Source organism: Macaca nemestrina, chromosome 11 (assembly GCF_043159975.1).
Source record: "Macaca nemestrina isolate mMacNem1 chromosome 11, mMacNem.hap1, whole genome shotgun sequence".
NCBI classification, from domain to species: domain Eukaryota; kingdom Metazoa; phylum Chordata; class Mammalia; order Primates; family Cercopithecidae; genus Macaca; species Macaca nemestrina.
This window is the reverse complement of record NC_092135.1, coordinates 138,510,874-138,533,042: the sequence shown is the minus strand read 5'-3', so window position 1 is coordinate 138,533,042 and position 22,169 is coordinate 138,510,874. Positions and strand designations below refer to the sequence as shown.

At 52.7% G+C, this 22,169-nt stretch overlaps 2 protein-coding genes across 3 annotated transcripts in view; one reads left to right on the top strand and one right to left on the bottom strand.

The window, feature by feature from the left end:
* Positions 1 to 17,563, top strand: part of LOC105473787 (ankyrin repeat and MYND domain containing 1) — a 94,261-nt gene extending 76,698 nt beyond the window's left edge. The window contains exon 18 of the mRNA XM_011727828.3: positions 17,037 to 17,563. Within this exon, the coding sequence (XP_011726130.2) occupies positions 17,037 to 17,083 (47 nt within the window). The 3' untranslated portion in view covers positions 17,084 to 17,563. The remainder of the gene's footprint in view (positions 1 to 17,036) is intronic.
* A 583-nt stretch (positions 17,564 to 18,146) lies between these two features.
* The window catches only part of LOC105473789 (glypican 1), a 32,110-nt gene continuing 28,087 nt past the window's right edge, over positions 18,147 to 22,169 (bottom strand). For both annotated transcript variants that reach the window (XM_011727834.3, XM_071073727.1), the window contains exons 5-9: positions 21,477 to 21,607; positions 21,248 to 21,367; positions 21,012 to 21,145; positions 20,559 to 20,734; positions 18,147 to 20,150 (exon numbers count right to left, since the gene is read on the bottom strand). In XM_011727834.3, the coding sequence (XP_011726136.2) occupies positions 19,918 to 20,150; positions 20,559 to 20,734; positions 21,012 to 21,145; positions 21,248 to 21,367; positions 21,477 to 21,607 (794 nt within the window). In that variant the 3' untranslated portion in view covers positions 18,147 to 19,917. The remainder of the gene's footprint in view (positions 20,151 to 20,558; positions 20,735 to 21,011; positions 21,146 to 21,247; positions 21,368 to 21,476; positions 21,608 to 22,169) is intronic.

Genomic DNA, 22,169 nt, shown 5'->3' with positions numbered 1-22,169 from the left:
AATTCTGTAGAAGTTAGAGAATATCTGTAAAGCAAAAGAAAGAACCTGTAAGTGACAATTATCCACACTGTATTAGTCCATTCTCGCACTGCTACAAATACATATCAGAGACCGGAAAATGTATAGAGAAAGGAGGTTTAACTGGCTCGGGGTTCTGCAGGCTGCACAGGAAGCATGGCGGCATGTGGCAGCTTCAATCATGGCAGGAGGAGAAGGGGAAGCCGGCACTTCACATGGCCGGAGTGGGAGGAAGGTGAGGGGCTGCCACACACTTTTAAACAGCCAGATCTCGTGAGAATTCTGTGACCACAAGAACTGCACCAGAGGGGGACGTCTGCCCACGGGATCCAATCACCTTCCACCAGGCCCCACCTCCAGCATAGGGGATTACAATTTCACATGAGATTTGGGCAGAGACACAGATCCAAACCGTATCACAGACACCCGGAAACTACCACGGCCAACACTGTGTGCCCCTTCGATCTCTACAGGCATAAGTGCGCACAGACACGTGTGTCTAGAAGTGGGAGCATCCTCTCTGTTCTGAAATAGGCCATGAACATCTCTGTTATTACTTTTCTGCAACATAATTTCCCCAAATAGCTTTATTTTGTATTATGTATGCAACATATGCATTTTTAAGAGAGAAGACAGCAAAGACGAGTGATAAAAATAACTGGGGGAGGTGGCATATGCCTGTGATCCCAGTGACTTGGGAGGCCGAGGTAGGAGGATTGCTTGAGCCCAGGAGTTCCAGACCAGCCTGGGCAACATAGTGAGACCCTGTCTCTAAAAAAATGATCTTAGCTGGGTGTGGTCGCACACACCCGTAGTCCCAGCTAGCTACTCAGGAGGCTGTGGTGGGAGGACTGCTTGAACTAGGAGTTTGAGGCTACAGTGAGCTGTGATGGCATCACTGTGCTCTGGCCTGGGTGAGAGTGAGATGCTGAAAAATAATTTTTAAGAATGAGAAAATCATCTTAATCTTACAATTCAAGGATAAGCATTCTCAGCATTTTGGGGAACATACTCTTTATTTTTTTTGAGACAGAATTTCTCTCTTGTTGTCCAGGCTGGAGTGCAATGGCGGCATCTCAATTCGCTGCAACCTCTGCCTCCTGGGTTCAAGCAGTTCTCCTGCCTCAGCCCCTGAGTAGCTGGGATCACAGGCGTGTGCCAACACACCCGGCTACTTTTGTACTTTTAGTAGAGACAGGGTTTCACCATGTTGGGCAGGCTGATCTCGAACTCCTGACCTCAAGTGATCCACCCGCCTCGGCCTCCCAAAGCGCTGGGATTACAGGCATGAGTCACCGCGCCCGGCCCTTGGGGAACATATTCTTTGACTGTAACCCGTGCATGCAGGCATCCACACTGAGCCACACTGTGTACACGCAGGCACTGTCTCGTGTCCCCGCTGCTTATTAAAATCGCACGGTTAGTTCTTCAAGCCCAGCCTACCACACATGGTGTTGGTCCCGCCATCTTCGGTGGCCGACGGCACTGCACTCCCTGGGCTAGGCGGAGTTCACCCACGTGATACCTGTTACAGGCATGCGGGTGGTTTCATGGTCCACGTTAAAGGGTGAACGGTTCTAAACAATGCTGTACACACACGGTTGGCCTAGTTTTCCCTCCAGTTAAATTCCAGGAAGTTATGTTTTCAGGTTCTAAGAGTTTTTGTTCTCAGTTGTGTATTCTTGGCGCACTCTTGGGGAAGGTTCTATCAGTCTGAAGCGTGGTCAAAAGACTGTGAGCGTGACTTCACCCTGCACCCGCGGCCACGAGCGCTGCAGGAGGTTTAGCCTTACCCAGGCTCCTAAGGATTTATGCGCGAGTCTGAGCATCTGTGCATGTTGGCGTGACATTGATGTTTTCTACTGGTCCCTTTTTTTTCTTTTTTTTGAGATGGAGTCTCGCTCTGTCGCCCAGGCTGGAGTGCAGTGGTGCCATCTCTGCTCACTGCAAGCTCCGCCTCTTGGGTTCAAACCATTCTCCTGCCTCAGCCTCCTGAGTAGCTGGGACTACAGGCGCCCACCACCTCGCCTGGCTAATTTTTTGTATTTTTAGTAGAGACAGGGTTACACCGTGTTAGCCTGGATGGTCTCGATCTCCCAACCTCGTGATCTGCCTGCCTCGGCCTCCCATAGTGGTGAGATTACAGGCAGGAGTCACCATGCCCGGCCTCCACGGGTCCCTTTTTATTGGAGATGTTTGCTCTTCCTGATGGATAGGAACTCTTTAAAGCACAGCAACTTCTCCTATGCCTTGTGTGCAGATAACTGTCTTGCAGTTTGCAGTGCGCACGTGGAAGTTTTTCTCGTGCTGTGAAATCCACCTGTCCTTTCCTCAGGGCCTGGCTTGCTGGAGTGCATAGAGAGCAGTCCCTCGCTGGGCTGATGTATGCAAGGGCAGCCTTTGCCCAGATTCTCACCACCGTTTTAATGCATTACTGTTTCACCTGTAATTGTATAACCAATCTAGCATTAATTTTTGTGTGAGGTTTGAGAGCCAGCTATCTAGATCTATCCCCAAATGGTCAGTGGGATCGAGTAATCCATTTCTCTTCCCTGGTGGGCACATGCCTGCCTCTTAGTTGCCATAGGGGCCCCTCCTGTGCTCTGCTGTCTCCACCTGCAGCTCTGGGCCCTTTTCACATCTGCCAGGACGGGCCCACCCTCCTCCTCACCGGCCCTGTGAAAGGGCCCTGCTGTGGCCATGTGCTTTTTCTTCCAGATGAATTGTGCAGGGTGTGTCAAGTTCCCAAATGTCTCACTGGGACTTAGCAATTATCTTGTTTCACTTGATTGGCAGACAGTTGGCATCTTCTGAGCAGAGTTGGTGAGATGGTGGTCACTTACTGGCACTGGATAATTTCCTCTCTATAGGAACCATCCCGTGCTCCTCTCTGATTTCACACCTCACACCCGGTCCTTCCTGAGGTCTGCTCAGCTCTGCCTTCAAAGTACAGCTCAGCCAAGCTGCTTCCAGAATCCCCTCCTGCCACCGTCCCTGTCCTCCTCATCATTCCATGCAGCCAGAGCCCAGACCACCTGTCCCTCGGCTTTTCCCCACCCACTTCCGGGATGGCCCATTAAATCCTTGCTGCTTGGGCCCTGAGGCCTCCCCACCCCACCACTGCCCACCACCGTGGAGAAACCCCGCCCAGCCTCCTCCTTTGGAGCTGGCCAGGCTGGTTCTCGCCCAGCCCTGCCAGTGCCCTGCCCTCTGTAGGGAACGCCCTCCCCAAAATGTCATCCGTGCCCGTCTCTCCTCTATGGGGTCAACACCTGCAGTGAGCCCTTGCCCTCTGACCCACAGGAGAGGTGAGGTGAGAACCTGGCAGAAGAGAACCGAGTCCCTGCGCAGGAGCCGACTCATAGTACAGGGAGCTGGGATGCCAGATGACAGGCGTCCCATGGAGAGAGAGGGACTGACGCTGCAGGGCCAGGCCGGTGGCGTGAGCAGGGTGGGCTTGTTTGTTACAGCAAGGAGGGGCCCTGTAGCCTGTGTGTGACGGCTCTGTCCTGGGAAGGCAGGAGGGGCTGGGGGCTTCAGAAGGGAGTGGACCACCCCCTCTTGGAGCAGCTCCTCTCTCCATCCCCTCCCCAGATGTTGACATTTGACATTTCGCCTGCCAGCGGTGGTCCCCACCAAGCAGGGATTCTGCTGTTTCAGGCAGAGCCTCCAGCTGCTGTGACCGTGCTGGTACAAGGCGGCGCTCTGGGCCCTTAGTGGAGACTCAGCTGATAGGTCCTGCCTTGTACACACCCCAGCAGGAATCTCCTATTTCGCACCCATTGGTGAAGGGGGCCACATGCGTGGTTGCCGGTAGGGCAGCCGAGTTCCCTGAGTAGTTGCCGTGGTCCCTGTGGACGCCGTACCTGCTGAGCCTCTTCTTTTCAGTCTTTCTGGCTCTTGGTTCCCTGCCGGGCGTCACGCAGCACCCTGGGATGACAGCATGGCAGCGCCTGGCGGTTTGTGGGAATGCCTTCAGCAGCCCTTTTCTTGGGTGGAGGCCAGCATGCCTTCCCATGGCGTGTCACACTTGAACTCATTCTGTTGATTAATTTCTCGCCCTTCAATCTTTAACTCTTTCTCAGACTTCATTTTGCACAGCTGCCTGCCTGTCCCATCTATGCTCACCTCTGTGTGTTCCATGTGTGGTGAAGCCCCCCGTGGTTCAGGGCATATCCTGGTCCTGCCCTGCCTGTGGTGGTCACCAGCATGTCAGGGAGGAACGTGGAGGACCCATGCCTCATGGAGCCCCTTCTTTGCTTCAAGTCGGGTACCTCACCTGGTTTGTGGACAGGCCTCGACACTGGGGGTCCTCCAGGCTGTCCTTCCTCTCCCTCGAGGCCCCTCTTCCCACGGAGACTCCGTCTAGAGCAGAGATGCTGCCGAACCTCCCGCTGCTGCCTCAGGGTCTCGAGGGGCTCCAGCAGCTGGGTCTCGTCCTCAGAGACCCTCAGAAACAACTCAGGGCCCTTCGCTGTCACCGTGGTCAGCTTTGCCCTTTATGGACCCAGCTGTCTGCACTTCAGCAGCTTGGAGTCCGGCACCACCAGAGCGTTCGCAGTGGAAGGGAGGCTTGCCGGGGCCTCCCTGAGCTCCTGCAGAGGTCACTCTGCTCTGCAAGGTGGAAAGTGGCTGTGGCCTGGGAGGGTTCAGGGCCCTGTCTGCTTCCGGGCCCTGTCTGTTTCCGGGCCCTGTCTGCTTCTGGGCCCTGTTTCTGGGCCCTGTCTGTTTCCGGGCCCTGTCTGCTTCTGGGCCCTGTTTCTGGGCCCTGTCTGCTTCCAGGCCCTGTCTGTTTCCGGGCCCTGTCTGCTTCCGGGCCCTGTCTGCTTCCGGGCCCTGTCTGCTTCTGGACCCTGTTTCTGGGCCCTGTTTCCGGGCCCTGTCTGCTTCCGGGTCCTGTCTGCTTCTGGGTCCTGTCTGCTTCCGGGCCCTGTCTGCTTCTGGGCCCTGTCTGCTTCTGGGCCCTGTTTCTGGGCCCTGTCTATTTCTGGGCCCTGTTTCTGGGCCCTGTCTGCTTCCGGGCCCTGTCTGCTTCTGGGCCCTGTCTGCTTCCGGGCCCTGTCTGTTTCTGGGCCCTGTCTGCTTCTGGGCCCTGTCTGTTTCTGCTCTCGAGCCCTAGAGGAGGTCCCCCGAGAGCCAGGCTGCTCCGCGCAGCCCTCCATCCTCCCCTTGGGGGCCACAGTATGGTCCAGCCCCTTAGCTATCTGTGAACGTGGAGTTCTGGGATGAGGGCCACATGTGAGAGCTGCAGTGTTCACCTAGGAGAATATGGGGCTGGGCTGGGGCAGAGGGAGGGGAGAGAATCCCTGGGATCCAGACCCCCCGCTGCTTCTCAGGGCCCTCAGCTCTTTTCTCCCCTGAGCAGCTTCTCTGAGACTTGTCCCAGGCTTCTGACTGTAAGTGGAGGTCTCTGGCTGGAGTCTTCTCTTGTCCCCACGGGGAGGCAGGACAGCAGGCACAGGGAGCCGCCTGTGTCCCCAGGGCCCCTCCAGGCTCTCCTGGGCAGTCTCCAGGTCAGGGAGGGATATAGGGGTGCTTGTCCTTGCCCACCCTGCCCCATCCCCACAGCCATCTTCAGTCCCATCCTGGCTGTGAGATGGTCTCCTGCCCTTTGGTTGCAGGGCCAGTGCCTCCCCCACTGTCCCTCCCCAGGAGGGCAGCCTTGGTGCCCCACAGTCACCCTGGGCACTGGATGGTGCATGGGGATCCTGGGCAGAGGGTCTGGGAGAAGCAGCTCACGGTCCATCTGGAAGGTGGATGCACACTCACCTGTCCCCTCGAAGGCTGAGGACCAGGCACCGTGGGTGGGTGGCATGGTGTACCTGCTGGGCGCAAGATGACTAGGCCAAGCCACAGCCATGCTGTCTAAGAAGCCTGAGGCCTGGAGCCCATCTCAGGTGCTCCACAAGTCACCGTTTCTAAGAACTTCCAGCCAACTTCCTTGGAAGCAGGGACAGGGAGGGACATGGGAGCGTCCCGTGGTTCTCCAGGGTGTCCAGGGCATCACCTGCTCTGCCTGGGCCTAGGCCATTCCCCTTGCTGACGTGCACGCCACTGCTGCCTCCTGAGCCGGTGACAGTGAGCTGGGGCAGGCCGGCACCGTGGAACCCTGGCAGCTATGAAGGAGCCTCAGCAGCGGGAAAGTCAGGTGGTCTGGGGTGGGAGGAGGGGGTCACCCATGGGATGGAGATGAGGAGCAGGGGGATCTGGGGAGGGAAGGCAGGGAGACACAGAGGCTGGGACATGTGTTGAGTCTGAAGCCCCCTGGGACCCTCTACAGTGGGACTGGGAGCAAAGGAGAGGACTCCTACCCTGGGGTTCACCCCCAACTCTCTGGGGCAGCAGGGGAACATGGCTTCAGGTGCATCGGCCTGAAGGCCCAGGAAGGGTGTCCCTGAGTCTGCTGTCGTCTGCTGAGCACTAGCCCCCAGCCCAGCTGTGCTGCTATTGAAGGCGCTACAGAAGGGGGTCCCAGCAGGTCCAGGGTGCTCTGTGCCCCAGCCAACAGTCCTCCCTCTCCTGCTTCCCCTGTGTCCCCCCACTGGCCTGAACCCTGGGCAGCCTCCAGGCCCTGCGGCCTTATTGCAGGGCGGAGGGTTGGGCTTGCCCAGGTGGCTGTTGAAGGGTCAGTGTGCTGAGGGTGGGTCCGGGGCCAGCCCCTCCCCTGGCTCAGCCTATACCACCCGCCGCCCCCAGACCCCACTATACCTTGCCTCTCAGGAGAGTGGGCAGCCACCTAGGGGATGCCAGGTGGCAGCCAGAGGAGCCTTGGGCGGAGAGGGCAAGGAAACTAGGAATGGAAAGCAGTGCTGGGGTCTGAGAGGGACACAAACGGTGGGGAGGGAGCACAGGAGGCAGAGGGGACGGCTCTGGTTCTGACCTGGAAGGCTGTGCTGGAGATAAAGGGCCTGGAGTTTTCGGGTGTCAGGGTTCTGCCCAGAAGCCAGGGAGCTCCTGTGTTCTCTGGAAAGTTGGGGCAGCGGGCAGGAGGGGGTAGCCAAGGTATGTCCTGTGGTCCCAGGAAGGAGGCAGACAACATAGCTGTTGGCCAGGGTTTTCTTCCTTGGACATCATAGGGACAGAGCCTGGCCCTGCCTGCTCTTCTTGGAGCCTGGAGCCGGCACCTGCCTCCCTCCCTCCTTCCCACCAGCCCCCATCTGCCTCAGCCCGTGTCTTCCTTTGATTAACTGGAAAACAGAAACTTCCCGCACAGGCTGTGCCTCCATGCTGAATTGTTTGTGATTTTTCTTTAAGTAACTGCCTGCCACCTTGTAAGCTTCAAGGCCTTTCAAAACCTGGCTCTGACCTGATACACTATTTCAACTTAAAAACAAAAACAAAAAATGGTAGAACAATCGAAGGAGGCCCTGAGCCACCAGCATGCGGTGGGACATGTACACACGTGTTGTCCTGCTCCAATGCCTGGATTTTACGGAAACAGAATGAGATGCAGCTAAACCTGCCACCTTTCTCCTGTTTTGTGATTCTGCTTTTCATTTGTACCTCCTTGCGTGGGATGTGGACTTGCTCTCTGCGTGAAGATTTTACACTGCACCATCTGTTGGAAAGCATCGGTTTGCATTTCCTTGATGATGGATGAAGTTCAGGGCTTTTTCATACGTTAATTTATTGGCCACTTAGAGTTCCATGTCGGTGAATTACGTGTGAGCGTGATCTTTGCCCCCTTTTCCTATTAAACTGTCTTTTTTTATTGCTTATGGGAGCATCTTGCATGCTCTATGGCCTCGTCTCACGGTGCCGTGCCTGTGCACGCAGTTTGGAGCACGCATGCCTCGCCGTCGTCCCCTTTGCCTCTGCAGCGTAGGGTTTTGTCTCTGGGAAGGCTTGTTCCAGCCCATGGCCATGCGTCTTCTCCTCTGCTGTCGTCTCCATGTGGTGAGGCGTCGCTTTTCACATTTCGGTCCCTATTCCATAGGAGAGTGATGAAGATATGTTTTGTGTTGACACCATGACGTAGGGACCCTGTTTATCTTTCCCACGTGAACAGCCACAGCCCTGCACTGTATAGTTAAGGCTTCCTTGCCTACTCTTCTTGTCTCTAGAGGTTCAATGTCATCCAGATGGAAGCAGACAGTGGGTGGTCTTTTGTTGCCTTGAGGCTGTGAACCTGTAGAGGAGGGGCCTGTGGGCTTATGTCATCTCCACGGGGAGGTCTTTGTTCCAACTCCCACCTCAGCGGGTCCAAGAGCTGAGCTCCCTCTTGGTCCTTACATCCCAGCCCCTGCCTGCTGCAGCAGTCCCCACTGACCCTCCCCATGTCGGGGGTCTGGCCTTCTGATGGGGACTGTTACCACTTCAGCTCCACTTGGTGCTTTTTTCCCCTAACTTTATTGAGGTATCATTGACAAAAATTGTGTATATTCACGGTGTACACATAATGATTTGATATCCATACACATCATGAAATGATGACCATGATCAAATTAATGAACACATCCATCACCTCATACTTCCCATTTGTGGGTGTGTGCGCATGTGTGTGTGACGAGGTGGGTGTGTGCATGTGTGTGTGAGATGAGGTGGGTGTATGTGCATGTGTGTGACAGGTGGGTATGTGTGCGTGTGTGTGAGATGAGGTGGGTGTGTGCACATGCGTGAGATGAGGTGGGTGTATGTACGTGTGTGTGACATGAAGTGGATGTGTGTGCATGTGTGAGATGAGGTGGGGTGTGTGTGCATGTGTGTGTGACATGAGGTGGGTGTGTGCGCGTGTGTGACATGAGGTGGATGTGTGTGCATGTGTGACAGGTGGATGTGTGCGCATGTGTGTGATGAGGTGGGTGTGAGTGTATGTGCATGTGACAGGTGGATGTGTGCACGTGTGTGAGGTGGGTGTGTGCATGTGTGACATGGGTGTGTGCACGTGTGAGATGAGGTGACTGTGTGTGTGTGTGACAGGTGGATGTGTGCACGTGTGTGAGATGAGGTGGGTGTGGGTGTGTGTGCATGTGACATGAGGTGGATGTGTGCATATGTGTGTGTGAGATGAGGTGGGTGTGTGTGCATGTGTGTGTGACATGAGGGGGGTGTGTGCACATGTGTGTGTGAGGTGAGGGTGTGTGCGCATGTGTGTGTGAGATGAGGACACTTACAATCTACTCTTAGCAAATTTCAAGTAAACAACACAGTACTATTAACTACAGTCACCATGCTGTATACAAGACCCCAGAATTTACTCATCCTGTCTAACTGAAAGTTTGCGCCCTTTGACTAAGTCCAAGCCCCACGCCACCCCCAGCTATTGACAACCAGCTTTCTACTCTCTGCTTTTATGAATTTGAGTTTTCAAGATTCCACATACAAGTGAGATCATACAGTGTTTGTCCTTCTGTGTCTGGCTCATTTCACTGAGCATAATGTCCTCCAGGTTCATCCATGTTGTTGCAAAAGGCAGGGTTTCCTTCCTTTGTATAACTGAATAGTATTACATTGCATATATGCATCAATTTTCTCCATCCATCCATCCATCCATCCATCCATCCATCCATCCATCCTTCCATCCACTGACACTTAAGTTGTTTCCATTTCTTGGCTATTAGGAATGATGCTGCAATGAAGATGGGAGTGCAGGTATCTCTTTGACATAGCGATTTCATTTCCTTTGGATATACACCCACTAGTGGGATTGCTGGTTCATGTGGTAACTCTATTTTTAATTTTTGAGAAACCTCCATACTGTTTTCTATAATGGCTGTACCAATCATTCTCATCAGTTGTGCACAAGGGTTCCCTTTTCTCCACATTCTTGTCAACACTTGTTATCTCTTGCCTTTTTGATAATGGCCATCCTAACAGGTGCGAGGCGATGTCTCATTGTGGTTTTTCATTTCCCTGATGATTAGATGAGCACCTTTTCATATACCTGTTGGCCATTTTCTTTGAAAAAATTTCTATTCAGATCTTTTACCCATTTAAAAAATCAGGCTATTTGTTTTTTTGCTGTTAAGTTGTATGAATTTCTTAAGTATTTTGGACATAAATCTAATTCAGATATGTGGTTTACAAAGATTTTCACCAGTTCTGTAGATTGACTTTTATTTTATTGATTGTTTCCTTTGCTGTGCAGAGCTTTTTAGTTTGGTGTAGACTCACTTTTTATTTTTGCTTTTGTTGCCTGTGCTTTTGGTGTCATATCCAAAAAGTCTTTGTCAAGACCAATGTCAAGGGGGCATTTTCCTTATGTCTTCTTCTAGAAATTTTATGGTTTCAGGTCTTAAATTTACACTTTTAATCCATTTATTTTTTGTATATGGTGTAAGATAAGGGTCTGATTTCACTCTTCTGCATGTAGATATCCAACTTTCCAGGCGCCATTTGTCAAAGGGGCTCCTTTTGCTATTGTACATTCCTGGTCCCTTTGTCAAAGATTAGTTGGCTGCATATGTGTGAGTTTATTTCTGGACTCTTATCTGTTTTTATGACTGTATCATACTGTTTTGATTACTACAGCTTTGTAATATACTTGAAAACAGGATGTGTGATATATCCAGATTTGTTCTTCTTTTGCAAGTTTGCTTTAGCTGATTATTTTGTGATTCCATACAAATTTTAAGATTGTTTTTGCTATTTCTGTAAAAAAGATGCCATTGGAATTCTGATAGACATTGTATTGAGTTTGTAGACTGCTTTGGGTAGTATGGACATTTTAACAGTATTCTTCCAATCCATGAACATAAAATATCTTCCATTTGTTTGTACCTTAATTTATCTCATCAAGATTTTATAGTTTGCAGTATATGTTCTATATTTTATAGTATTTATAGTATTTATTTATAGTATTCAGTATATATTCTAAAAGTTCCACCAAAAAACCTGTTAGAAGTAATAATGAATTCATTAAAGTTGCAAGATACAATATCAGCATACAAAAATCAGTTGTTTTTATGCACTAACAATGAACTATCTGAAAAAGAAATTAAGAAAACAATGCCATTTACAATAGCATAAAAATAATAAAATACTTAGCAATAAATTTAAGCAAGGATCCTTTACCTCCCTTAAATTTATTGCTAAGTATTTTATTTAAGTATTTAAGCAAGGTTCTTTTACCTCACTTAAATTTATTGCTAAGTATTTTATTTAAGCATTTAAGCAAGGATCTTTTACCTCACTTAAATTTATTGCTAAGTATTTTGTTATATTTATGCTATTGTAAATGGGGTAATTTTCTTAATTTCCTTTTCAGATAGTTAATTGTTAGTGCATAAAAACACAACTAACTTTTGTGTGTCGATATTGTATCTTGCAACTTTAATGAATTCATTTATTACTTCTAACAGGTTTTTTGGTGGAACTTTTAGAATTTTGTATATATGAGAGATCATGTCCGCTCTTCAAAAGAAGACATACGTATCCAGCCAAAAAGCATGTGAAAAAAGCTTAATATCACTGATCATTAGAGAAATGCAAATCAAAACCACAATATGATACCATCTCACACTAGTCAGAATGGCTATGATTAAAAGTAAAACAATAATAGATGCAGGTGAAATTGCAGAGAAAAGGGAATGCATATGCACTGTTGGTGTGAATGTAAATTAGTTCAACCTTGTGGAAAGCAGTGTGGTGATTCCTCAAAGAGCTAAAAACAGAGCTGCCCCTTGACCCAGCAATCTCATCACTGTGTATGTACCCAAAGGAATATAAATTTTTCTACCATAAAGACATATATGCACACATATGTTCACTGTAGTTGTATTCACAATAGCAAGGACATGGAATCAACATAAATGCCCATCAGTGGTAGACTGGATCAAGAAAATATGGTACATATACACCATGAAGTACTAAGCAGCTATAAAAAAGAACTAGATCATGTCCTTTGCAGGAATGTGGATGGAGCTAGAGGCTATTATTCTTAGCAAACTAACACAGGAACAGAAAACTAAATACCACATGTTCTCACTTATATTAAGTGGGAGATAAATGATTAAAACATTTGGATACAAAAACGGGGAAACAACAGACACTGAGTCCTACTTGAGGGTAGAGGGTAAGAGGTTGGAGAGATTAGAAAAAATAACTATTAGGTACTAGGTTTAGTATTTGGGTGATGGAACAATCCATACAACAAACCCCTGTGACACGAGTTTATCTATATAGGAAACCTGCACATGTAACCCTAAACCTAAAATAAAAGATTTTAAAAAAGAGATCATGTTGTCTGGGCGTGCTGGCTCATGCCTGTAGTTCCAGCGCTTTGTTAGGCCAAGGTAGGTGGATCACAAGGTCAGGAGATCTAGACCACCCTGGCTAACACAGTGAAACCCCGTCTCTACTGAAAAAAAAAAAAAAAAATTAGCCGGGCATGGTGGTGGGTGCCTGTAGTCTCAGCCAGCTACTCGGGAGGCTGAGGCAGGAGAATGGTGTGAACCCGGGAAGCGGAGGTTGCAGTGAGCCGTGATCACGCCACTGCACTCCAGCATGGGCAACAGAGCGAGACTCTGTCTCAAAAAAGGAAAAAAAAAAAAATAAGTGGTGAGAGTGGGCACCTTTGTCTTGTTCATGATCTTAGAGGAAATGCTTTCAGCTTTTCACTATTGAGTATAATGTTAACTGTAGGCTTGTTATATATGTCCTCTATTACATTGAGGTATATTCCTTCTGTATCTAATTTGTTGAGAGTTTACCAAAGCAGGATGTTGAATTTTATCAAATACTTTTTCTGTATCTATTGAGATGACCATATGATTGTTATCCTTTATTCTGTTAACATGGTGTGTCACATTTATAGGTGTTCATATGTTGAACCTTGCATCAACATATATCCACATCCATATGGAATCTGTCCGTGTCTACCCCAACTTAGAAAAGTTTTCTGCCTTTGTTTCTTAAAATAAACTTTCTGCTCTTTGTTTCTGTCTTCTTTTGAGACTTCTATAATTCACGTATTTATTTTCTTGTTTGCCTCCATATGTCCCTTATGCATTTTTCACTCTTTATTCTTTACTCCTTTTTTATTCTTTTTTTTTTCTTGGTTAATTGTTGAGTTTTAAATAATTTGTCTTCAAGTTTACCGATTCTTTCTTCTGTATGATTGAGTCTGTTGAAGCTCTTTATTGAATTTTTCAATTTTGTCATTGTGCTTTTCAGCTCTAGGACTTCTATTTGGTTTTTTATGGTTTAAACTTTACATTTTATGCATTTGTTTTTCTTATTTTTTTGGTTGTCTGAGTTATCTCACATGTTATCGAGTTTCTTTAAGAAGATGGTTTTGAATTGTCAGGCAATGTATAGATCTTCATTTCCTTGGGATCACTTACTGGAGCTTTACTAGTTTCTTTTGATGGTATCTTTTTTTTTTTTTTTGAGACAGAGTTTTGCTCTTGTTGCCCAGGCTGGAGTACAGTGGCAGAATCTCAGCTCACTGCAACCTCCATCTCCCGGGTTCAAGCGATTCTCCCACCTCAGCCTCCCGAGTAGCTGGGATTACAAGCATGCACCACCATGCTCAGTTAATTTTTGTATTTTTAGTAGAGACAAGGTTTCACCATGTTGGCCAGGCTGGTCTCGAACTCCTGACCTCAAGTAACCTACCTGCCTCAGCCTCACAAAGTGCTGAGATGACAGGTGTGAGCCACCATGCCCAGCTGTGGCATCATGTTGGCCTGATTATTATTCATAGAGCCTTGCATTGGTGTCTCAATTTGAAGGAGCAAACACCTCTTTCAGCTTTTACAGACTGATTTTGACAGATAAAGATCTGTTGGGTCTCTGAAGGGATTGCCTCCAGGATTAGTTTAGTCACATGGCTGCTGCTGAGTATACAGTGGGGTTTGTGGTTGGTGGGCCTATTCAGGATTGGAGCAGGCATTGATCATGTCCGGTCCCTGGGCAGACTGGACTGCCTTTAAGACCTTGAGGAATAGGGCTAGCTCTGGGACAAGGGTGCACTCAGTCACTGGGTGAGTTCCTGACAGACAGGACTGACCCCAGACCATGGTTAAAAGGGGATGAAACCAAGTCACAAGGCTGCTGTAAGGTTCACAGCTGAGACTGAGGTCTGTAGGCCTGCCTCTGGGGGCACAGATGGGCATGCCTCCTGTCAGGTTCTTGGGATGGGCAGGACTGCCTTCAGACCATGGCTGAGTGGGGCTGGAGCTGGGTCACAGGTCAACCTGTGTAGTTGTAGATTGGTAGGCCTGCCTCGCAGCGTGCGGTTGGAGATTGGTAGGCCTGCCTCCCTGCGTGCAGATGGGCTTGTCTCTCGGTGGTCCTTGGGTGGGCAGGACTCTTCCAGGACTGTGACTGGGGAAGGATGGAGTAAACTCAGAACCATTTCAACAACTTTTGTGGGATTTTGTGGCCTAACTCAGACAAGTGTCTTCCAGCAAGTCCTTGGGAAGGCAGGACTGCTTTCAGACTCCGCTAAGGGGTTGGAGCTGACTTACAGGGCTATTTCAGAATCTGCGGTGGAACCAAGGTTGGTGGGCCTGCCTTCAGGGGGGTGCGGCCATTTCTGGATATGCAAAGGACCCCATTTGGTGAGCCTGCCGCCTGGGTGCAAACCTGCACTCTTAGAACAGCCCTTCTCAGTTGGGCTCCATCAGGGTTTCACAGCCTCCTACCAGAGTCCTGAGGTTCCCACGAAGGCACTTTTTGTGGACGGCTGCCAAATTCTTGTTGCAATAGGTGGTTAAAAGCAGGGGGTCCCCTATGCTGCCAGCTTGCTGACGTTACTTCCACTTGGTACTTTTTCCAATCTCCTTATTTTTTCTTTTTAAAAATGGAATTGTTCTATCCTTGTGGTTTCTATTTCTCCCCCTTTTCTCTTTGGTAACACAAAACACTTACTTTATAGACCATTTCAGTCTTCTCTATCTAAAGTTCGCAGGGTGCTGGCTCTGGTGCCGGGTTTTTTTTTGTTTTTTGTTTTTTTTTGCATTTTGAAATTATAAAGAATCTGGTAATCCCAGCTGCACTCGGGAGGCTGAGGCAGGAGAATGGCGTGAACCCGGGAGGCGGAACTTGCAGTGAGCCGAGATCACGCCACTGCACTCCAGCCTGGGCGACAGAGTGAGACTCCGTCTCAAAGAAAAAAAAAAGAAGAAAAGAGTTTGAGCTCATGTCACTGAGGCCTTGTGATTTCTCTGAGGGAATCTCACTTCCTCACTGTGGACAAACCCTCCAGGTACTTTTGTATTTACTCATTATCTTTTGTCACCAGCCACTGGTTCTTCAAGAAGGAGGATTTTTTTTTTTTTTTTTTTTTTTTTTTTTTCTGCCCAGATCCCTAGGTGGCAAAAGCTTTCCTGGCCCATCTCTGGCAATAGGGAGAACTCTGTCGTTTCTTTGAGGTTTGCAGGTCACCTGGGGTTCCAGTTCCAGCTCCCGGCCCTCATCCAGGTCTCTGGACACCCATCACTCCCAAGCCTCAATCCTGAGAGGGTATTTCGGTGCCTGATACACCACTCTCCCTGCTTCCCATTCATTGAAGCCTCTCACTTTCTTTTTCTTTTCAGCACATGAGGTTTTTAGCTCTTCTGTGACCTCAGATAGGTATTAACTTTGCGAAACTGACTTTTTTCCAGAATTTCGACATGTCTCTGAGGAAAGAGGGTTATTTTAGCTGAGTCTACTATGTTGCTGTCATCTTTTCAAAGTCAACATTTCCCAGTGTTTGCTCCTGTTTCTTGTAATTCCCACATCAGGACAGTTGGTCTGATTTCCCAGGCCGATGCTGCATATTTTGACGTTTCCTATAAGTTTTTTACTGGCTCTTTTTTTGTGCTTTCTCAGATTGAGTATAAACATGGATTTGTGCTAGAAACCATGAAGGTTCCTGTTCATATTTCCAGGCCATATGAAAGAAGGAGGGAAATGTTTAGACTCACTGGTTTCGCTTTATGGGGTGGCCTCATCGGGGAGGGGCTCCTGTGCACACGAGGACAGCTTGCTGGGCAGTGACGGCCTCCAACTCATCCTCAGCCGTGGCATCTGTGAAGCCTGTAAGGTTTACTGCCCCTCACCCACTCTCAGGAAAGCTGTGGTGGCCTTATTGTTGGGGTCTCTCAGCCCCACCTTCCCTAGACTCTACCCCCTTCTTTGATGGCTGTGACACATGCTGTGCCACCAGCCTTCAGTGTCCATTGGAGAGATGGATGCCCAGTTATGGTCCTTCAGTGATTTCAGTAGTACGTAGGGCAGGAGGAAGGTGGACTGAGACGTGGGAGTTAGTTTTCTGTCCCAAACTCAAGGGAGCACTGCGATTATAAATGGTGTTTCTCGATGGAGGGCCTTGTCCCCAGATAAAGAATACCTAGGGTCACCTGGACAGCAGTGTGTGCACCCACGGGTGTGTCTGTCTCTGTGTGCATGTGTGTGTACTGTGGATGTATGTAATGTGTGCATGTGTGTATGGACACGTGTGCATGTCTACATGTGTGCACGTGCACAGAAGTGTGCACATGTGCATGTGTATGGGCATGTGTGCGTGAGTGCAGGTGTGTGTGCATGTGTATGGATGTGTGCTTGTGTGTGCATGCACAGGGCATTGTATGTGTCCATACCTATGTGTGCGTACATGTGTAAGTGTGCACATGTGCATTTGTGTACACACGTGTAAGAGTGTGCACATGTGCATGTGTGTCTGCACGTGTGATGGGTGTATGTGTAGAGCAGACACCCGTGCTGGCCTGCCGGGGTGCCTGCAGATGGTGTGGGATGCTGAGGCCACCCACGGCGGCTGGGCTGGGCTGCTCAAGGGAGGCTGCCTGAGGGGCTGCTCTCTGCTCATCAGTGTGGGTGGGTCAGCTTCTGGAATTTCTGTGAGGAACGGAGAGGGACTGAAAGCCAGTCCTGGCTGGAAGGGGTCTCTCCCTGAGCAACCTCTTGGGGTAGCACTGGGGTGGGCAGAACTTGGGAGCTCCCTGGTGGTCCGAGGTGTGCCTGGGCAGGCAGGGCTGAGACTGGCCAGGTGCCCCTTCCCACCCACTCCTGGCCTGGTGTCGGTTCTGCATAGAGTGCACATCGCACCTGTGTCCTCCTTTCCCTGACAGGAAAGATGTATTTGCCTCGGTTCAAAAAGGGCTTGTGGAAGTTTTGAAGCAGCTGGGCAAAGTGGTGCCTGGAAGCCTGAGATCCTGCCGGCCGGACCAAACACGTCATCACAACTACAGCCACTGATGAGCGTCTGGCTGCTCACCTGTCCCCTAGGGGTCCCACTGAGCCCCTAGGCTGCATCCCCTGGCCCACCAGGGAGAGGACTCCACCCCACCCTGATTTCCTGGAGGAGGAACTGGGCCTCTGGGCCTTGTGAAGGGGCAAGTGAGGATCGTGGCTACCAGGGACCTGGCGGCTGCAGATGCTTTGGGGGAAGTGCGTGTGCAGCCCTTGGTCCTGCCTGGAGCTGTGACCTGCTGAGCAGTGGACTTCAGCAGGGCTGGGTGAAGCTGTGTCTCCCTCCTGGGGTGCCCACCCACCCCTCTGTGCTCTCCCGCTCACAAGGGGCCTGGAGGTCCCAGTTGCCAGGGGGCCTGCAGTATTCCTGGGTCTCAGATGATGGAAGCACAATGTTAAAAATGTTCACCAGACCAACCTGTGCTGGCTGCAATTCTCAATAAAGCAGCTGAGGGACATACCCAGGAGTGGACGCTTCTGCCAGTGCCGCCGTGCCACTTCCCAGCCTCTGGCCATGACCCCACAGGAACAGGAGCGGAGCTACAGGGAGCCCCTAGGGTTACACAGGACCCTCCACCTCGGGAGAAAGGTGGCTGGGGACAAACTGGACCACAAGGGCATCCTTGGTTCCTTCTCTCTGGCCCCTTGGGCATCTCTGAGGCCACCTGGCAGGAACCAGAACCTTCCGGGGTAGAGGATCTCTGTGCTGTGTGTGCCCAGAGCGGGGCCAAGAGGCAGGAAGAGGTAGATAGGAGGTGGGGCCTGCTGGAGGCCATCTGGGTCTCCGTGCCCTGGCCTCTTCCTTCTCCCCTGCACCAAGGAGAGGGGCAGGCAGACCTGTCTGCCCAGGGCGAGGTGCAGTGCAGCTGGCAGGGGCTGCACGCTCACCCTGAACACGGAAGTGTGGCCCATGCCCAAGCCCCAGACGGACACACGTACACACACCCTCTCTCTCTTCCCCCACCCCGCCATGAGGCCTCACCCTGCTGTAGGTCTCCAGCCTTTTATTCATACAAGGACTCAAAAGAACGCGTCACCCGCTGACACTAAGTGGTGGGGGGACGTTGTGGAGGAAGGACACAGCAGGCTTGGCCACTGCCCTGACCAGTGACCACTCAGGGCTGCCCCTTCCAGAGATGAGCATAGGGTGGGGTCTAAGCGCCACCCCCGGGCCATCCGTGTGCAGCAGGAGTGCTGCTGTCCTGGCACCTCGCATCACTGTGCCAGAGTCCCCAGCCCACCTTGGTAATGGCAGGGTTATTATGGGGTGGACATGCCTGTGTTGGGGTGCTCCTGAACCCAAAACGTCTAAAGTCAGGTTCCAGAGAACAGAAGCCATGGGGACCTGACCAGCAACCAGGGCGCTCTGTCCATTGTGCGGAACGGCGATGAAAAGCAAAGCAGCACTAAGCAGCCTCCTCAGGGTCAGTTGGTTCAGGACAGCTGCCCCCAGACCCTCCAAGTCCTCCCCTTGCAGGACCCCTTCCCAACATGATACCACCCCTCCCCAGGGCCGCCTGGCAGCCGGGGTACAGGGGGAAAGGAGGGCCCGTCCAGGACTGGGGCAGGGTCCTGATGGCCTCAGTGAGTGACAGGAGGTCGCCAGGGTCCAAGGTGGGCCCTGCGTCTCTCCAAAGCTATCTGGAAGGAGCAAACAGCTCTCCGTGAACAAGGACAGTGTCAGTAAATGGATGCACGTTTGGAAAAGCCCTTAACTACCCAGGTCCCCATCCCCTGCAGCTGGCTGAGTCGGGAAGGGACCTAGGCGTTCCCGTCTGCGGTGCTGGGTCTTACCAGCCACCAGCACCCCTGTGTGACAGCCAAGGGTCACTCTGAGCCCTGGCCTGTGTCACCCTGAACAGGGAAGCCCTGGTTCCTGATCTGGGTGAGGATGGGAGCAAGCAGGTCCCGGCTGCTCCTCAGCCTTCACGGTCTTCACGTAGCCCTGGACCCCAGCAAGGCCTGCCCTGTGAGCCCCGTGTGCGAGGGGGCAGCCCACATCAGCAGAGCCCACGCCTCCCTGGGCCTCGGGCCCAGCTCCGCCTCCTCCAGCAGAAGCGCAGGTGGGCCAGTGGCCCGTCATCCGCGCATGGAGGCTCCTCACCGCAGGTCTGTGGGAGGACAGAGTCCTCAGACTCCTCAGCACTGGTGCTTTCTCAGGCCCCACCCTGCAGATGCTGGGGCCCCTCAACGGCGCAGGGAGGTGGGGCCGGGCTCTGCAGCCTGCGCTGAGGGGAGGGTATCATGCATCATCTCAGAGGCTTCGCTAGACCCTGGAGGGTGGACACCCAGAAAGCCCTTGTGGGGCTTCTCTGGGGGCTGAGGAGTGGGCCAGGGCTGGCTGGTGGGCTCTGCTGGGAGTCCCAGCGGAAGGAGGCGGGGAGGAAGGCACAGGCTCGCTGCGGGCTCCAGCGGGTTGCTTTGAGGCCTCCTCTGCAGGCCTCAAGGGGCTGCTTCTGCAGCGGTGCAGGGAGCTGGGGGAGGGCTGGGCAGCCGGAGGTGCCCCTGAGGTCCCTGAAATACATGGCTTGTGGGGACACTGGCTCCCAGCTGACCTGAGGACCTCATACAAAATTAAAAGGCAGAGAGGCAGGCAAGGCCAGGCCTGGGGCCAGGGCCTCTGCACCTGCCCCTGCTCAGAGCTGCTGGCCCTCCCTGTCCCACCCCAGGCCTCTCCAGGCTGAGGTGAATTAAATATCGTCTGTTTTGTATTTTTGGCAAAGTCAGTCCTTGGCCTCTGTCCCTGGGGCCTTGGGGCAGTTACCGCCACCGGGGCCCGGCTACTGTAAGGGCCAGGGAGAGGAGGAAGGGCAGGAGGAAGGTGGGGGGCTGGGGGCAGCTGGCAGCCGAGGTCTTCTGCCCTTCCTGCTCCGACAGGCCTGGGAGGGCATGGGTCAAGGGCGTCCGGGAGCCGGAGCTCTTCCTGCTGGCCCCCCGGCCACAGCGATCATCCGGACAGCCATCACCGCTGCCCGAGCCGCTGCCGTCGTCACCTGGGAAGGAGAGAAGGCTCCGGCAGGCTGGTCCCCACAGGAGACCCCAGGGCAGCATCACCCTGTGAGGACCCCACATGCCAGGTGACCCCGACATCCTTTCCGTGTGGAATCCCAGGACCAGCAGCACCCAATCCCCGCTGACCCTGAAGCTGGGAGACTCTCACTCCCTGGGGCTGCCTCCCTTGGTCCCTGGAGCCAAAGCTGATAGACATCCTGGCCAGGCCTCCAGGGGCCACAGAGGTGCAGGGCTCGGTGACCGTGCCTGGGCAGCACAGTGTCCTGAGTCACTGTGGTGATGCTGGAGCAGAGGGCCCCTCGGGTGGGGGAACCTGGAGGGCAGTCACAGCCCTGCGGCACCCCCGCCATCCCTGGCCCCTTGCCCGCCCGGTCAGGCCCTGCTCTCACTGGCGTCCTGGAAGTCCACGTCATTGCCGTTGTAGGCGCTGCGCAGCCGGTTGGTCATGATCTTCAACTGCATGATCTGCTGCCGGATGGTCATGTCCGGCTTGGTGATGTCCACCTCCACCTCGGGGTTGTTGATCTGGTTGGCCAAGCCGTCACCCATGACCTCAGGGAGGTACCTGGAGGAAAGGCAGGCAGAGCCCAGGTCACTGCTCCAGCCCCTGCAAAAGGCCATCACCTGAGCAGGACACCCTCTCGCCCTCCAAGCCTGAGACCCTGGGCCTGAGATGCCCAGCAGGCCTCCAGGGACCGAGCAGAGCCCATGCAGGCCACAGAGAAGTGGGGCTCGAGCCCTCCAGCCAGGGACGTGGCCCTGTGCATACAGCACCCGGCCCAGGCACAGCCCAATGGAGACGGCATGGGAGGGAGGGCTGTGCCAGCCAGGCAGGCACCTACCGGCCTCTGGCCATCCCGTTCCAGCAGCGGTCATCACTGGCAGTGCTCAGGGCCATCTTCTCGCTGCACAGTGTCCCTGGGAGGCTGATCCAGAAGTCCTGGACGTCACGGAGCTGGGCCTTGGCTTCGGAGACCTGCCGGGCAGCAGTCAGGCCACTGGGTTGCCAGAGCCCGCCCGCCCCCGCCTGTCTGCCTCCCTCATGCCTGGTCCGGTGGACCGGAGAGGGGCCACTCACCAGCTTCTCCAGGGTGCCTGAGGGTGGCCTCTCCCGTGGGGCCAGCTTGCCCCGGCGCCGCTTCTCCTCAGGCCCAGAACCCTGGGGGTTGACCTTGGGGTTCCCGCAGCCCTGGATGACCTGGGGAGACACCACAGGGTCCTTGGGGGGCAGCGGGGTCCCTCAAGCCCAATGGAGCCACATCCAGGACCCCCACCCCACTGTGCTCGTCATGTCCTCCCGCCCGCACCTTGGCCGTGAGCGTGTCCCTGTTGTCCTGGAGGGCGTTGATGGCCTCCGCCAGCCACGTGTGCACGCTGCCGATGACACTCTCCACACCTGACGTGCCCCAGAACTTGTCGGTGATGAGCACCATGGAGTCTAGCACAGGCGTTAACACACGCGCACACAGGCGTCACCACGTGTGCATGTTAATGCAGTCTTAACAGCACAGGTCAGCGTGGGAGATCCCGCGCACGCACTCGGGTTGGCCCATGTGATGTGTGCAGGCCACGTGCACTCAGCTGCACTCAGCCTGGCCCACGCCCACATGTGCACATGCGCCACGGGCACAGGTGGACACGCACACACGGAGGCCATTCTGCATGCTCGCTGGCCTGCCGTGTCTCATGTATGTCCACGCTGGCTCATGCAGGTGTTGACATGTACATATGCTGACTCACCTCGGTCCAGCTTGTGTGCACATGAGCCCATGTGAGCTGGTGTGTATGCATGCTGGCTCGCCTCATGCCCCCCCACGTACACCTTAGTTCATGTGTGTGTTGCATGCATGGTGAGCACATGTACAAGTAAAGCTTATGCATTTTGTCAGCTCCCATCACATTAGCACACACGTGTTGGCTCCATGTCAGCACATGGTAGCACATGTGTTGGCACAGATGCATGCTGTCCCACCTCATGTAAGCATGTGTACACGTTAGTG